The sequence below is a fragment of the Octopus bimaculoides genome, chromosome 3 (assembly GCF_046866305.1).
Source record: "Octopus bimaculoides isolate indiv1 chromosome 3, ASM4686630v1, whole genome shotgun sequence".
Lineage (NCBI taxonomy): Eukaryota > Metazoa > Mollusca > Cephalopoda > Octopoda > Octopodidae > Octopus > Octopus bimaculoides.
In genome coordinates this window covers 153,838,150-153,855,846 of record NC_142930.1, presented here as the reverse complement: position 1 = coordinate 153,855,846, position 17,697 = coordinate 153,838,150, and the positions used below count along the sequence as shown (strand labels likewise).

General features: G+C 38.3%; 1 protein-coding gene across 1 annotated transcript; it reads left to right on the top strand.

Moving 5' to 3' along the window:
* Window positions 1-3,024: 3,024 nt before the first annotated feature.
* Window positions 3,025-13,278, top strand: LOC106881040 (mitotic spindle assembly checkpoint protein MAD2A). The gene is made up of 5 exons (XM_014931243.3): window positions 3,025-3,181; window positions 9,476-9,622; window positions 9,997-10,120; window positions 10,844-10,947; window positions 12,932-13,278. The coding sequence occupies exons 1-5, from the start codon at window positions 3,112-3,114 to the stop codon at window positions 13,096-13,098; spliced, it is 612 nt and encodes a 203-aa protein (XP_014786729.1). The 5' UTR covers window positions 3,025-3,111; the 3' UTR covers window positions 13,099-13,278.
* Window positions 13,279-17,697: the final 4,419 nt, after the last annotated feature.

The following is a 17,697-nucleotide window of genomic DNA, read 5'->3' as shown; positions in this document are numbered from 1 at the left end:
AAATGTCTCGTGAGTTCGGAGTGGCTATTGCAAACTTAGCCGTATAGATCATAGGCAAGCGGGTTCTACAATAACGAATTGTGCATAATCAGTTGGCGGGTTGTCTATATGACTCCTGAAGTGGCTTTAGAGTTCTGTGTTTGACAAGCGTATTCGGCTACACTCATGGCAAACAAACAGAAGATATTCTACTTCCTCCCACTTCCAGGCAACTCTTTTGGTCTTTGCCATTGCGTAGACCAGGGGTTTTCAAACTGTGGTCCGCAAGGACAAGACAGGGGGTCCGTGGACAGCAAATACTTTTTATGGGCAATTTGATTTTATATATGTTTTTTAATCGAAATCTTTTAATTGACAATAAACCTATTTGTTAAATACTGTTAAATAAATAAATGTAAATATATATGTTATTTTAAGCAGATATTTATGTATAAATTTCATAAGCGTTTATAAGGGGGTCCCTAAGTTTGAAAACCCCTGGCTTAGACTATGAGCTGCTGGTCAATAGTATCTAAATTTGCAGCATCCATATGAGCTCTGGAAAGTGTTCTTTCCGTCGACTGGTGATTTTGCCCGTTTTTGTGTGTACGCTCTTGCCATTTTTTGTCCCCAGGGATGTGATTCTTGACGCACGAGTCCCTAAAGCTTGCTTTATTTGGCTGTATAACTCTTTGTTATTTTTTGAATCAGCAACAGCCTGTGTCTGTGCTGCAAAATTTGACTATCAGATGATCTGCATTTTCCTCAGGTTTAGTTGTCTTCTCTATGCTTCTGAGAGATTTTTCTGCAAGAGGCAGTTTTGTGTATTGTTCTTGGTGGTAAAAATTGCTCTTATAGCTCGGTCATTTTCATCAAACCAGTCCCGTGATTTGGGAGAAACTGCCAGCTATGTCCTTAGCAGCATTGTAGATTTGATCACGGGTTTCCTTCCATGAGTTGGAATATGTTACTGTGCTGAGTCTGTCTTGTAGGATGGCCTGTGCAACTGGGAAGTGGATTTGAGCAATATCAAAGTTTGGTTGTCTTACGTAACCGAGCAGGAGACTTAGTGACTAAGTGCATCTTCGATCTAAACAGGAAGTGGTCTGTCCAGCACTCAGTACTACCGCAAAACTAAACATTGCAAACATCTTGCTTGTAATGCTTACAGACAATCACGTAGTCCAGCAGGTGCCATTGCTGAGATCTTGGAGCAATTCACACGGAGCAGAACAAGTCATACATCTTAGAGACTACGGTGTTACAGATTGCGAATCCAACTCCTGCTTTCCTACGATCTTCAAGCTTCGTACATCTCCCTCCAGCAGGTTCTTGGACTTGACCATCGTCGGCAAGCCGAGCCTCTGAGAGGGCAGCTACATCAACAGAGTACTTTTGGCGAATTTTACATATCAAGGTAGTTCGTGCAGGAGAGGATCTCTTGGGATTGTCAATGAGGGTCCTTACATTCCAACAGGATATGTTTGGCTTTACACTGGATCTTTTGGGTATTTTGTTGTTTCGAGCGTACTAAATTGGCCAGATGGATTGAAGAGGCAAGTATGGTTTGGATCACATTTTCTATAGTCCTCCAGGTTTATTGGTGAGTAGTGTTGTCCCTAAAAAAACTCTTTCAGATCCAGCTCAGTAGGGTAGGAGGTTTTACATTCGAGTTAGCCTTCTCTTAGAGGAATGCCGTGACAAAAACTAAGGATCCATCACGCCCAGTGGCCTTGTTGCGCCATCGGTCACTAACTCGAGCATTTCTAAGTCCCGGCCCATAACATGCATGCATGAAAACAAACAAGCGAAGTACACTGGATCTTGTTAAATTTCATCTAACCACTTAATTTTCAATTTTTCTCCAGATAATTTTCAGAAAATGTAGTTTTCTGCTGATGACGGAAATTGCATTCTTTTCTTTTCTTTTTTCAAATTTTTTTTTTCTAGAAATTAATAATAAAGAAGTTTCAAATCATGTATATTGATCTCAATTGCCATGAAGTTCAGCACACACGAAAAGTTAACGTAGTCTCACGATCTGCTAGAAATAGCAGTCAAATCTTCCATAACGTCTAAGAAAAAACGAAAAGAACGAAACATTGTGCCACAAAACCATTTATTCTTGTTACTTGACGTAGGCCCCACGGACACGGATGTAATCGTTTATCGAACTTACGACGCCTCGAAACATTTACTAGTCACAATAAGAGCCCGAAATTTTGGGGGAGGGGGCCAGTCGATTAGATCGATCCCGAAAGAATGAAAGGCACAGTCGACCTCGGCGGAATTTGAACTCAGAACGTAAGAACAGACTTCGCCCGGCGTGCTAACGGTTCTACCAGCGAGCCGCCTTCACAACACATCGATATTAAATGTACTTTGTCTTTTCTTACTATATAAAAAAAAAAGAAAAGAATGGTGGTGGAGAAAGAAATGGTTAAAAGCAAAAGTTAGTAACCAATTGTTTCTCCACTACCGAAACTATTCCCTTTCCTAAAGGTAGGTTACCTCATTAGCTCATGTATCCCTATGATTAAAGGTATTTCAGTTATTGCCTTCTGGTCTTATTTTCCATACACAATGAACCACGAAACACATTGTTTAATGTGTCTTCTTTTTCTTTCTTTTTTCAAGATTTTAATATGTGCAATTGAAGGATATTTGACTGTCGTTTCTAGCAGATGGAGTAACTGTGTAGACGTTCCTACATAGGCTTGAATTAACGACTGTTTAGCCCAAGGTCAACCTACATCTATCAAAAGCTATCCAGCTGTGACATTTTTTCTCTTTTCTTTCAGACAGAATATGTAGACTATATTATCCAATGTGTCCTTCCCGTTTCTGAAGACGGAAAAATTGGTGTGAGAAAGATTTTCTTTTATCCCTAATAAGTAGGATACATAGAGGGGACAAACAAAAACATATATATGGCCTTTCAGCCTTTTACGAGTGTGCTATCGAATGAATGTTATAATGAATAAATTGGTGTGAGAAAAATTTAGCGATTAATATTTTAAGAGAACGAAATGACAACAAACAGGTCTCCACCACATTGACTAAAGCGGTATTAAGAAGGGAAGTAACTCGTAATAAATCTAACAACAGATAGCGCCAGTAAGTTTGAAAAAAATGGCGGGTACTCAAGTTGTTGATGCAATTAAATTAAAAGGTTCAACAGATATTGTTGCTGAATACTTTTGTAAGTTGAATATTCCTCGCTTTCTATTATAGCATCTGTTTTTTCTAGTTATTAACCTCAATTTCCCTAATTTTTGTGTTAATTAACTTTAAAAAACTTCTTCCGTCGTCCTTGATCATGTTATTAATTAATGTCCTTCTTTCATCCTTATTTATTCTTTCTTATTAAATCTATTCTAGGGGCTTGTTACTTATGGAAGTCGTATCAATAGTTCAACGTTTAAGGACTTAGTTATCGTGTAAAGACCAAGTTTTTTTTTTTTTGTGATAATGTGTTTCAATTATAATTCCGGTTTTCCTTTATTCATCTAACGACTAACCATTTCTTGTCTGGCTACAAATACGAGATAGATATATTACGAGTTTATTGCATTCTGTATTGCTTTCTCTCGCGTCCGAATTAATTATTAACCTAAAATAAATAGAAGATTGCTTAATTAAATAGTTTATCAAAAGTCTACCCTCTAACGACATTGTCTGAGCACTTCAATCTAATCTATTTCACTAAACAATACCGACAAATTTAAGATGTTATTGCTCACCCTTGATTCAGTAGATTTACGCAACGCATTTCAAATACAAGCATTTTGTCTTTTATTCGGAGCTTGTGTATCTAAGACTATATATATATAAAGACTTCGGTAGAGATGAACTATATGTAATCTGAACCTTTCCCCACCTTGTTTATTAATTTTTTTTTACGGAATCCCACGTTTTAGGCTATGGAGATTCAGATTCTGAAAAAAATTGTTTGAAAAATTTAAATCCCCCCCCCCCCACCAAGCAGGCTATTTACATGCTAGAATCTCCATAGCCTAAAACGTGGGATTCCGTAAAAAAAAAAAAAAAAGTAAAAAGTGCGGAAAGGTTCAGATTACATATAGTCCATCTGGACCAAGACTTCCTCCCAAAGAAAAAAGACAATTTAAAAAAAAGGGGGTGAGGTTACAAAAGGAAGTCTTGCCCTATATATTATCTGCGTTCTTTTTTATAGACGATAGTGATTTGGCTGTTATTTTTAGCAGGACAAGTGATCGCGAAGAGGCTTCCTCGTTGGTTTGTAATTAAAAAGTAAATGGAGTTGGTTGTTATTTTGTTAACAACGACCGCTACAGTCAGGATAACTTCCTTACATGTAATTATTTTAGGCAATGCTTGAACTTCTATGGCAAGTTATATAATCTTCGCGATAACAAAAAATGTCTTGATTTCAACCAGCATCATACTAATTTTCAACTTCAAAATGACGTTTGAAAAAAAACAGGTTCATAGCCGCACCCACAGCATTTAAATGGGATGAGGATACCCAGACAGGGTCGTATCTCTTGATACTCATAGCCATCTCTCTAGTTGTAACAGATCACTGTCAGTCATAAAAGAAGGAACATGAGACAGCAGTTCCTTACGTGATCGTTTTGGTCTGTTAGAAATAACAACCAAATTTACCAGCTTAAAAAGGAGATGACATAATGGATAACGTTGCCTTAAATGCATCGTGTCGGAGAGAAGGACTGAATGGCTAAACACCAAAATCGTATAATATAAATAAAGTAACATCGAACGAACAGGGAAGCCACTACGAAGTCGCTCGACTTGCTAGAAATGGGCGCCAAATCTCGCTCAAATCATCCTGTTGTCTTAAAAAATGTCGGGAAGTACTTTGCTATTTTGATTCTATCCAGGATACCAAAATAATTCAAAACTTTTCATGAAGTAACTAGATTTGAACTCTTTTACGTCAGAATCTTGTGAGAACATTGTATGGGTCAGCAATAAACATCTATTGGTAATTCTATCTCGAAATGAAGTGAATTTGAAAGTAGAACACACTGTGATTGTAATTTGTACTTTTGACTTGAAAACAAAGGCAGGCGGAAGTAAACGACTTGGACTGCACCCCTCCCCCCCCCCCGTCTTCGGGGTGGAGGGGTTCCTACAGAAACCCATCTTTTCGACTGCGGAGATTACGAATCTGCCGGCATTTCAAAATCTTAATTCCTACCCCCCACCCACCACCCAAAATTTTCATTTTACCTGCCTGGGAAAGGTAAAGGACATGGACCGCACTTCCTTTGGTTTTTTTTTTTTTTTTTTGGCGGTGGGGGTGGGGTCTACAGGAACCCATCTTTCCGACTGCGGAGATTCCGAATCTGCAAAACAAATCGGCATTTCAAAATTTTTACCCCCCAATTTTTCACTTTTTTTAGAAATTTTTTTTTGGCGAAATACGTAGAAAAATATGGAGATTATGATTCTGGAAAATTTCAATTTTTCAAAAACAATAATTAATAAATACCTCTCCCCTCCTACTAAAATAGCAGACTTAAAAAGTGTCTAAACAGAAACAGCAGCTAAACGACGAATCACGTTTTCAAAATTTTAGGGTTAACCCTAACCCTCTTTTTTTTTTCTTTACCAGAGGGGACCTTATGGTTTGCAATACTAACTTCAGGAAACCTGCCAGTCACCTACCATTCTGGCAGACACACTAGCCAAATTAACTACATCCTTGCCAGAAAAAGGGAAAGATGTCTGCTTATAAATGCCAAAACTTTCCCAGGCGAAGAATGTATCCCACAACATAGACTAGTAGTTAGTGACTCCAGGATCAGGGCTAAGTATTTGCCCACAAGACGACCAGTATGGAGGAGAAAGGTCTGGAATCTTAAAGATCCTGCGAATGCACAAAGATTTAGAGACATATTACTCAAAGCCTTTGACGAAATAGAAGGGGATATAGCTTCACACAATGTAGAAGACAACTGAAGGTTTCTACGGGATGACCTGCTGAGGGCCATTGACCAGATCTGTGGATGGTGCAAAGGCCCCTCTTGACCCAAAATAACGTGGTGGTGAAACAATGTTGTTGACAGGACTATTAGACAAAAGAAACAGGCTTGGAAGGACTGGAAGAACGATGGTAGCAGGGAATTGTATCAGACTGCCAGAAGGGAAGCTAGGTCACAGGTTTATTTAGCCAGAGGGGAAGCAGATAAGAAAAAATTTGCCAATGTTCTGCATTGTGAGGACCAAAGACTTGAGGTATTTCGTGTTGCAAGACAATGTGTGAGAGAGAATCGTGATGTCGTAGGAGAGAAATGGATGATGGTTCACTTGCACTAAACATGGTTGCAAAGAGAGAGGTTTGGAGACGCCACTATGAAAGGTTGCTCAATAAAGAGAATGAATAGGAGAAAGAGAGTCTGCCGAATGTCAACCCAACAGAGGGACCAGCTTTCCGAGTTGACAGTACCATGGTAGATAAAGCAATTGAGAGTATGAAGACAGGGCAAGCCCTGGCCTATCAGGAATCACTGCAGAGATGCTCAAAATATCTGGCAGTGTCGGTTATAGCCTAATCACCCGTATTGTTAACCAGGTGATACACGAAGGAGTCCTACCCAATGACTGGTGTAGCAGCACCATAGTCAATTGCTACAGAGGTAAAGGTGATGCTTTAGGTACAAATAATTACAGAGGTATCAAGTTGTTGGATCAGGTAATGAAAGTCACGGAGAGGGTCATAGCCCAACTAATTAGGGAGAGAATGCGTTTAGATGAGATGCAGTTTGGGTTCGTGCCAGGGAAAAGCACCACTGATGCTATATTTCTGATAAGGCAGCTGCTGGAGAAATACCTAGCCAAAGATAAACCTCTGTACTTGGCTTTTGTTGACATGGAGAAAGCCTTTGACAGAGTCCCTTGTTCCCTTATCTGGTGGTCAATGAGGAAACTAGGGATAGATGAATGGTTAGTGAGAGCTGTGCAAGCCATGTACAGGGATGCTGTCAGTAAGGGGTTGGCAACGAGTACAGTGAAGAATTCCGGATAGAGGTAGGGGTTCACCAAGGTTCAGTCCTCAGCCCCCTTCTATTTATCATAGTCCTCCAGGCAATAACACAGGAATTCAAGACAGGATGCCCCTGGGAGCTCCTATATGCTGATCACCTTGTGCTAATTGCTGAGTCACTGTCAGAACTAGAGAAGTTTCAGGTGTGGAAGCAAGGACTAGAATCGAAAGGCCTTAGAGTTAACCTAGCTAAAACCAAAGTCCTAATAAGTAGGAAGGTAGACAAAACACAAACCCCTTCAGGTAGATGGCCCTGCTTGATCTGTAGAAAAGGCGTAGGTAGAAACTCAAGAGCCATAAACACTGAAAATGTGCAGAAAACAACTTGCCACATTCCAGGGAGAAAAACTAGAAGTAGTTGATAGCTTCTGTTATCTAGGTGACCAAGTTAGTAGCTGGGGAGGGTGCACTGAAAGTGTAGCTGCTAGAATAAGAATAGCCTGGGCAAAGTTCAGGGAGCTCTTACCTCTGCTGGTGACAAAGGGCCTCTCGCTCAGAGTAAAAGGCAGACTGTATGACGCATGTGTATGACCAGCCATGCTACATGGCAGTGAAACATGGGCCGTGACTGCTGATGACATGCGTAAGCTCACAAGGAATGAAGCCAGTATGCTCCGATGGATGTGTAATGTCAGTGTGCATACTCGACAGAGTGTAAGTACCTTGAGAGAAAAGTTGGACCTAAGAAGCATCAGTTGTGGTGTGCAAGAGAGACAATTGTGCTGGTATGGTCATGTGGCAAGAATGAATGAAGATAGCTGTATGAAAAAGTCCTACACCCTAGCGGTTGAGGGAACCTGTGGAAGAGGTAAACCCAGGAAGACCTAGGATGAGGTGGTGAAGCACGATCCTCGAACATTAGGCCTCACCGAGGCAATGACTTGTGACTGAGACCTTTGGAAATATGCAGTGCGTGAGAAGACCCGGCAAGCCAAGTGAGACTGTAATCCGTGGCCTCTGCCAGGGGTGTAGCCAGCTCACTTATTCGTATCTTTATTTCATTGGACACTAGACTCTGCTTGCGAAGACCTGTCGGGGCAAGTAAAATCGAAATTGTAATTGAACCAAATTTGATGACTGGCACCTGTACCAGTGGAGCGCTAACAGCACCGTCTGAGCGTGATCATTGCCAGAGCAGCTGTCTGGCTTCCGTGTCAGTGGCATGTAAATAGCACCATTTGAGCGTGATCGTTACCAGCGTCGCCTTACTGGCACTTGTGCCGGTGGCACATAAAAAAACATTCGAGCGAGGTCATTGCCAGTGCCGCTTGACTGGCTCCTGTGCAGGTGGCACGTAAAAAAACACAATTTTGAGCATGGCTGTTGCCAGTACTGCTTGACTGGCCCTCGTGCCTGTGGCACATAAAAGCACCCACTACACTCTCGGAGTGGTTGACGTTAGGTGGTGCATTCAGCTGTAGAAACTCTGCCAAATCAGATTGGAGTCTGGTGCAGTCATCTGGTTCACCAGTCCTCAGTCAAATCGTCCAACCCATGCTAGCATGGAATGCGGACATTAAACGATGATGATGATGATGATGAAATCATCATCGTTTAACGTCCACTTTCTATGCTGACATGGGTTGGACGGTTTGACTGAGGACTGACAAGCCAGGAGGCTGCACCAGGCTTCAATCTGATCTGGCAAGGTTTCTACAGCTGGATGCCCTTCCTAATGCCAACCACTCCGAGAGTGTAGTTAAATAAGAAGTGGGGTTTCCATTATTTTGTACAACCCGTGTGTGGGTAATAAACGATGGACAAGTAGTTGCAAAGTGTGTAAAAGCATGGCAATCTCCTCAGAAAAATTAAAGGAGGATGTAAAAATAAATGACAGCTGAAGTTGATTAATTAGGAAACAGAGAGACAAATGTGGCTGGCAGAAATGTAAACATGTGACTAATTAAGAAACAAATGATCACATAAATAAATATAGTTATTGGATAAGGTCTATAAAGGATATAAACGTGCATATTTATAAGATTGAAGAAACAATATGCCAAAGATAAAGTGCAAAAATTCAGTGGCCTACTAGAGCAGGTAAGCAAGAAATAGAAGGCATACGTAGATATTAAATAGCACATATCAATCTCTGGTATAAAAAAGTTCAAAAAATTCAGATGCAGTAAAAGGTGATAGCCTCCCTTTAGTGCCTTCAGAAGGCAGTGGTAACTGTCTCTTAAAATCCCTATGGGGGGATACGAGCACCTACAGTATGAATATCTCTAGCGATGTGATCTGTAGATCAGAAAATTAACAACTCAGATCAAATATTTAGACGTTTTTTCAAAGATATGTTTGAAATTTAGTTCTTTTTTATTTTTTATAAGAAAAATGTGGTGGGGGTGCTTTTTCCATCAAATTGATAAAAACTTGTATAATAAAAAAAAAAAAAATTGATACCTTTAATTAGAAAATCCATTTTTGTGTTTTGTTTCTTTTTAGATTATGGTGTCAACAATATTCTCTATCAACGTGGAATCTATCCGCCAGAATCTTTTTCAGAGGAAAAGAAATTTGGGTTGTCCTTGTTTGTGTTTGAAATTGAAGAACTGAAGAAGTACTTTGATGATATAATGTCACATGTCAAAGGTAAAATGTTACTGAAGTAGCCAAAATATTTCCCTTTAAGATGAGACAGCATGCCCATGAACCAGAGGCTGGAGCTTGTCTGTTAATGATATCTGAATTACACGAAAATCTATGAACCTTTTTCTCTCTTCATTTCTAGTAACAATACATTGTCACCAGTTTATTTTTAATCCAGATTTTGCCAGAGATTACTAAAATATCAGTAAACTCTTGTCTTTTATTGACGAGTATAACAAGATGAAGTGAGAACACAATGATAGGTTCTTTTCCAGTACAAAAAAGAATAGCCATGTTTTGATAACATTATACTTCAGCACCTTAAGAATTTTTTGTATTAAGGGCTAAGTGTAAATTTTGTTTTCTTTCTTCTGCAGAATGGTTGGCCAATATGATGTTAGAGAAATTGGTGGTTGTTATCCGATGTGCTGATACTAATGAAGTCTTGGAACGATGGCAGTTTGATGTAGAAGATGACCGTCCAGGCACTAAAGAAAACAGGTATTTTTGCAGTTCAAGTAATATGTCCTGCAATTGTTTTTTTTTTTTTTTTTTTTTTTTTGCTTTTGTTGTTGTTTAACCTTAGATCAGTTTATCCGTCTTTGATTTCTCTTGAAGTGGAGGTGCAATGGCCCAGTGGTTAGGGCAGCGGACTCGTGGTCATAGGATCACGGTTTCGATTCCCAGACCGGGTGTTGTGAGTGTTTATTAAGCGAAAACACCTAAAGCTCCACGAGGCTCCGGCAGGGGATGGTGGCAAACCCTGCTGTACACTTCCACCACAACTTTCTCTCACTCTTACTTCCCGTTTCTGTTGTGCCTGTAATTCAAAGGGTCAGCCTTGTCACACTGTGTCATGCTGAATATCCCTGAAAACTACGTTAAGGGTACATGTGTCTGTGGAGTGCTCAGCCACTTGCACGTTAATTTCACGAGCAGGCTGTTCCGTTGATCGGATCAACTGGAACCCTTGACGTTGTAAGCAACAGAGTGCCAACAACAATGATTTCTCTTGGACATTGCATAGTAAAGAGAATTGAGAGCAATTAATGGTCTGCCTTTTGCATTGTGAGGAAGAGAGAAACCCTTTGTTGTCAACAGAACTAATAACTCTGAACTTCTTCAAGGGGCTTCTCTAAACTAGCTTACTGATCCTGTCATTATATTCACTAAGAGTTGATACCATTACCTTCTGTTTGTTGTAATTGTTGTCCTTCATTGCAGTAATCCTGCGCCAAAGAGTGAAAAGACAGTTCGAGAAGAGATTAGAGCTGTGATGCGACAAATAACAGCCACCGTGACATTTCTGCCCCTACTTGAGACTCCCTGTAAGTAAACAATTCTATTTACTCAACTGTTCTTCTAAAAATAACTATATGTCTTTCATTCTGTTATTGGAATCTGAAACTAGTATGATTACAAAAATGACTTAAACCGCTGTAACAATATCTTAGATACAGAAATAAAGACTGGAATAGGACATCCAGAGTTTGTGACAAAGCAAATAGGGTGACCACATGGTACAGGGCTGACAAATACCAAGGAGTCGTGTTTGTAGAAGCCACAGCCCATGGAGAACAAACCCAAAGATTTAGGAAAGCTCTGAAGGAGTCCAAATTCAACATTAAGATCATTGAAAAGCCAGAAAACTCCATCAGATCACAATTATATAGAACTTACCCCTTTGAAAATACACATGCACCAATGAAAACTGCAATGGTATGTCAGATTAACCGTGGAATTGTTGAACTAGAAGTGTAGTCCACAGCATAAGGTGCATAGAGGGTGCTTGTAAAGACAAGAACATGATATACACAGATGAGACATCTAGAAGCATTGCGGAGAGACTAAATGAACATTTAAGACAATATGACCACAAAAAACAATCCTCCATACTCTACCAACATGGAGGCACACTGGGTTGACTTGACATTTGCATTTTATCCAAGAACCCAAATTACTCAACACTCTGACAAATACAGGAGTACATCCTCATAAATGAAACTAAATAGGAGATATACATAGAAGGTAGTGATACCGCAATACCCACAGTTTATACATACACAGGTAGATTTGTTAGTAGTCTGTTATGTAGACGTGTGTGTATCATCATCATCGTTTAACGTCCGTTTTCCATGCTAGCATGGGTTGGACGATTTGACTGAGGACAGGTGAAACCGGATGGCTATATATATGTATGTATGTATGTATGTATATCAGTCGTGTCAAACATCAAATTGATTATGAAAACACTGATAGTTGACAAGTCTTGTCGTATCAAAGAACAAAATGAATTTTGTAGAACCTTCAATTTATCTGTTGTTTTGTCCCCCACTACTGTCCAGCCGTCCATTGAGCACCTGCATAATGGATGTTTTTTTTTTTGTATTAATTTAGATTTCTAAAATGAAGCAAGTATAAATTCCATTTTGTGTAAAGATGATGACAGCAGAGTTTCAGTTAAATGTTTGATGTCACTCCCTTATCTAGGGAAGTTGCTGTTGTTCAGCCCCAGATCAGACCTGACAGCAGAGTTATAAGTTCAAATCATTACTATTCCTTCTTCGCAAACATGGTTTATCTTAGATTACACTTATCCCAATATCTCCTTCCAGTTTTGAGAGGTTTGATTATTCTTTCTAGCAGGTTGAAAGACAGTACTGAGGATCTCTCAGGATCTCTTGTTGAATTTTCTCCAGTATATTTTGAATGGAGAGTTATGCCCCAGCTGCAAAACCCTTTTTATTTAGATTTCACTCAAATATCTGTTGTTGTTGTTGGCACTCCGTCGCTTACGACGTCGAGGGTTCCAATTGATCCGATCAACAGAACAGCCTGCTTGTGAAATTAACGTGCAAGTGGCTGAGCACTCCACAGACACATGTACCCTTAACGTAGTTCTCGGGGATATTCAGCGTGACACAGAGTATGACAAGGCTGGCCCTTTGAATTACAGGTACAACAGAAACAGGAAGTAAGAGTGAGAGAAAGTTGTGGTGAAAGAGTACAGCAGGGTTCGCCGCCACCCCCTGCCGGAGCCTTGTGGAGCTTTTAGATGTTTTCGCTCAATAAACACTCAAATGTCCGGTCTGGGAATCGAAACCGCGATCCTATGACCGCAAGTCTGCTGCCCTAACCACTGGGCCATTGCGCCTCCACACTCAAACATCTATGTGTGCATTAAATGAACCTTGCTCATGTTAACATTTCAACTGGCATGATAATTTTCTATAAATATTTCATTATTTGTGTAGACTCCATCATTTTGGTATTGTATCTTTTATTTAAAACTCTTCATATTCTTGTTTTCAGGTAACTTTGATGTATTGGTCTACACTCATAAAGATTTGGAAACTCCAGAAAGCTGGGGTGAAACTGGCCCACAATTCATTGCCAATTCAAGCCAAGTTCGTATGCGTTCTTTTACTACAAAAATACACAAGGTGGACACTTGTGTGTCATACAAAAAGACTGACTGATGCTGCAGCGTGAGACTTGTATAGAAGATTGTTGTGATTGATACTGGTAGCAATGATTGAATTACTCAACAGAATGAAAGCAAGCCTGTAACTAAATAACAGTAACTTGGTATTATAGTTCTGTCTCCAAATCTATTATCTTACATGTATATAATAAATAAATTTTGCATTAATTTTGGACTGACATTTCCTTATTTACAATATATACACATATATATACCATGCACATCCATCCAGTACCTCTCCCTATTCTGTCTTTCCTCCTTTCTTCATCATTATCATCATCGTTTAACGTCCGCTTTCCATGCTAGCATGGGTTGGACGATTTGACTGAGGACTGGTGAAACCGGATGGCAACACCAGGCTCCAATCTAAATTTGGCAGAGTTTCTACAGCTGGATGCCCTTCCTAACGCCAACCACTCAGAGAGTGTAGCAGGTGCTTTTACGTGTCACCCGCACGAAGGCCAGTCAGGCGGTACTGGCAACAGCCACGCTCGAAATGGTGTCTTTTATGTGCCACCCGCACAAAAGCCAGTCCAGGGGCACTGGCAACGATCTCGCTCAAAAACCCTACGAAGGCCAGTCAGGCGGCACTGGCAACGGTCACGCTCAAAATGGTGCATTTCCTTCTATTATATTCTATTTCCAGTAATTTTTCTCTTGGTTTATCATCTACATTTTAAAATATTTCTCTTTATTTTATTTAGTCTTCAACTTGTTTGCTTTTTTCATATTTCCAATATATATTGTCTTTTTAATATTTACAATATTTCTCATCTTTCAAACCACACTCAATATCATTCCATTATTGTAGCTTATTTATTATCAATGACTTTCATCAATGAATTGAGCCATCCTTATTTTTTATAACAAATATTTTCAATACATTAAATACGTTTTGCCAACTTTTATATATTTTCAATTAAATTATGTGTAGGAATTTTATAACCATTATAGGCTATTCAGTCTCTTTCTTTATCATTCTCAGCAATCTATTTTCCCCAGTCATTCTTCCACATTTGTATCGTACACTTCATCTACAGGGTGTCCACAAAGTCTGGGTACATGGAGTAAATAAAATCATGACATAAACAATTAAATATAAGAAATAATAATTTCTTAGAGTATGTGTTAATCCCCATGTGGGTACATGTAGTAAATAAAATCATGACATAAACAATTAAATATAAGAAATAATAATTTCTTAGAGTATGTGTTAATCCCCATGTGGGTACATGGAGTAAATAAAATCATGACATAAACAATTAAATATAAGAAATAATAATTTTTTAGAGTATGTGTTAATTCCCATGTACCCAGACTTTGTGGACACCCTGTATAATGACATTTTTTTTTAATTCAGTAACCATATACAACTTGTTCTAGTCTAACTACAAATCAAACTTTTGTCCTTGAACAACAGTTTATAAACCTCACTTCTCTTTTACATATTGATAGTAGTACTATCTTTCTAGTTCTCATGTGTGTGTGCTCCATGAAATATGCAAGCTCTGATTTACAGAAACTTTCATCAGTTTCATTTCAGTGCTAACTGCTGTTTCTTATCATCTTCTAAACCTACACCTGAACTTGTCTTCTTTCTAAAGGCTAAGTTATCTCTTCACAGAAGTACTTAATTTTTTTCGCTTACTATAATCTGAAAAATATTTCACTGTCCAAGAAATGTCCCAGCATTTGTAATATCTTAAGGTTTAGGGATTTCATCTTTTTCATTCATGCATTTAATCTGAAATTAAATAAATATATTATATTTGTAGAATAGCCAAAAAAAAAAAAAAAAAACTGGAACAGGCGCAGGAGTGGCTGTGTGGTAAGTAGCTTGCTTACCAACCACATGGTTCTGGGTTCAGTCCCACTGCGTGGCACCTTGGGCAAGTGTCTTCTACTATAGCCTCGGGCCGACCAAAGCCTTGTGAGTGCATTTGGTAGACGGAAACTGAAAGAAGCCCGTCGTATATATATATATGTATATGTGTTTGTGTGTCTGTGTTTGTCCCCCTAGCATTGCTTGACAACCGATGCTGGTGTGTTTATGTCCCCGTAACTTAGCGGTTCAGCAAAAGAGACCGATAGAATAAGTACTAGGCTTACAAAGAATAAGTCCCGGGGTCGATTTGCTCGACTAAAGGCGGTGCTCCAGCATGGCCGCAGTCAAACGACTGAAACAAATAAAAGAGTGAAGAGTAACGTTTCAGCCTTTTTCTTCACTTTCAATAAAATACCACTCTTCTCTTTCTCTTTGTTTTAAAAAATTTATAATTTTAGCATTTTTCACTTTCTTACTGATTTGTTATTCAATTTAGAGTCTAAAATGTATGTGCCTGTATAATATTTTAAAATGGTATTTGATTAATTGAAATCTCTTGTAGATTTTCTTGACTTGAGTATGTTCCATACCTTCATTTAATATTCAAATGATAAGTTTGTGAATTTCCATCATTCTTTGACGTAACAAATATATATTGGTTGCATAATGCTTCAACTATCGATTTACATGTTCTTCCAAGATAAGTGTTCTCTCTAAAATTTAATCTTCTCTTACACACTTTGTCTAGCGGTAATCTATAAATTCAGTAAAGCTCTGTTTATTCTTCATCAAAACCTTACTTGATGTCCACATGGTTCTAGCTTTGGTCCTTGTAGAGTAAAAATGTATAAGAGTCCATTGTGCACGAACTAGTACTTCTATATATATATATATATATATATATATGTGCACACACGTCCATGACTATGTTTTTGTTTGTTTATGTCGAGTAACAGTTCTACAAAGAGCTCAGTAAAACAATTACTAGGGGTTGATATGATCAGTTAAAACATTTGAAGGTGATCCTCCAACATGGTCAGAGTTCAGTGGCTAAATTAGTAAGAGAATAACTCTGACCTCACGTATCTCAGTGCATGTATTCTGTATAAATGAATTGCTACCCTTCTTAATCGATCTGGAAAGACTGGTTCACAAGTTTCAAATTTCCAACCCCTGATTCTTTTATGTTTTTCAGTGAAAAAGCTTTTCAGTAAAAATTTCTTTGAGTTCATTTAGATCAAAGAACTTTTAATTCATGTGCATATGACTCCATTTTCATTCTTCTTCAGTCCTATTGAAAATTGTTGCTTGATGAATATTTTATGAGCTGTTCAATAAAATAAATATGAAAAAAATAAGTCACTCACAATATAACTGATGTTCACCCAGTTTCTCCAGATCGCATAGACTATCTACAGAAAAATTAAAGATTGCTAAGGCCAAATTTTATCACGTGCTGGACTTTGGAATGATTTGTCCTCCTAGTAGTAATTGGTCTACATCTTTAGTTTTGGTTAAAAAAAATAAGGCTGATTGGCATCCTTGTGGTGATTTTTGCCAGCTTAACCCATTACCTACCAGTGATCTCATATGAGATCACTTAAAAATTACAAATTTCGTAAATATCTGTCAATATTTACACATATCTAACCGTTTTGCTATATCTACTAGGTATATTTCTCTGATATTCAAATGAGGTTTGCTAATTTTTCACCCAATATCTTGCTTATTTCTATTTAAAATGTTATTTTGATCATTCTAGCATTTTTTTAAGGCTGTTTTATGCTAGAAATCAAAGTTTCATAAAAAAAATTTCAGTTAATAGAATTATGGGAGGTAATGGGTTAATACCAAAACACAACCTGATAAATATCCAATTCTTCATAATCATGATTTTTCAGCATCATTCAATGCTTGTAATTTTTGAAGAGCTTATAATCAAATTCCTGTTGAAGAGAAGGATATACCAAGAACAGCTATTACGACTCCATTTGGGTGATATGAGTTCCTTTGCATGCCTTTTAAGGATTAAGGAACGCGGCCAATACTTTTCAAGGGTTTATAGACCAAGTAACTAGCGATTTACCTTTTGTATTCGCATATATAGACGATCTTCTCATTGTGAGTCCTTCTGAAGAAGTTCAAGAAAATCATTTAAAGCAGATATTTGAAAGACTGACTAAATATGGTATAGTAATAAATCCATCAAAATGCGTTTTTGGTGAACATACCATCTCTTTTTTTAGGTCATCTTATAAAGGATGGAATTTGTCCTCTTCCAGACAAAGTTGAAGCTATTAACAAATTTCCAGTACCCAACTCTTTACGAAAGTTTCGTAAGTTCTTAAGACTCGTTAATTTTTACAGATGATCTGTACCTAACTGCACGGAAAGTTTATTTCCTTTAACGGAATTATTGAAAAATAGGTAAAAGAAAAACAAAGCAACTGCTTTACAAGAGAAAGAATTACAAACTTTCCATTGCATTAAAAAAAAAAAAAAACTTAGTGAAGCAACACTCTCAACCCACGTGGTTCCTGAAGTGAAATTATCACTGATAGTTGATGGTTCCAATGTTGGAATTGGTGGAGTTTTACAACAATTTAATTCTGGTTCTTGGCAACCTCTATCATTTTTTTCAAGAAAGTTCAAGGCAGCAGAGACGAAGTACAGTGTTTTCGGCAGAGAATGGCTGGCGGCTTATTTATCAGTTAAATACTTCAGGCATCGTCCTGAAGGTAGGTCATTCACCTTATTTACTGATAAGCC

Bases quoted from the DNA above. Each gene is read 5' to 3' on its own strand.
- LOC106881040 (XM_014931243.3), top strand. From the start codon at position 3,112: ATGGCGGGTACTCAAGTTGTTGATGCAATTAAATTAAAAGGTTCAACA. The intron at 3,182-9,475 runs GTAAGTTGAATA...GTTTCTTTTTAG, and splicing joins TATTGTTGCTGAATACTTTT to ATTATGGTGTCAACAATATT. The intron at 9,623-9,996 runs GTAAAATGTTAC...TTTCTTCTGCAG, and splicing joins TATAATGTCACATGTCAAAG to AATGGTTGGCCAATATGATG.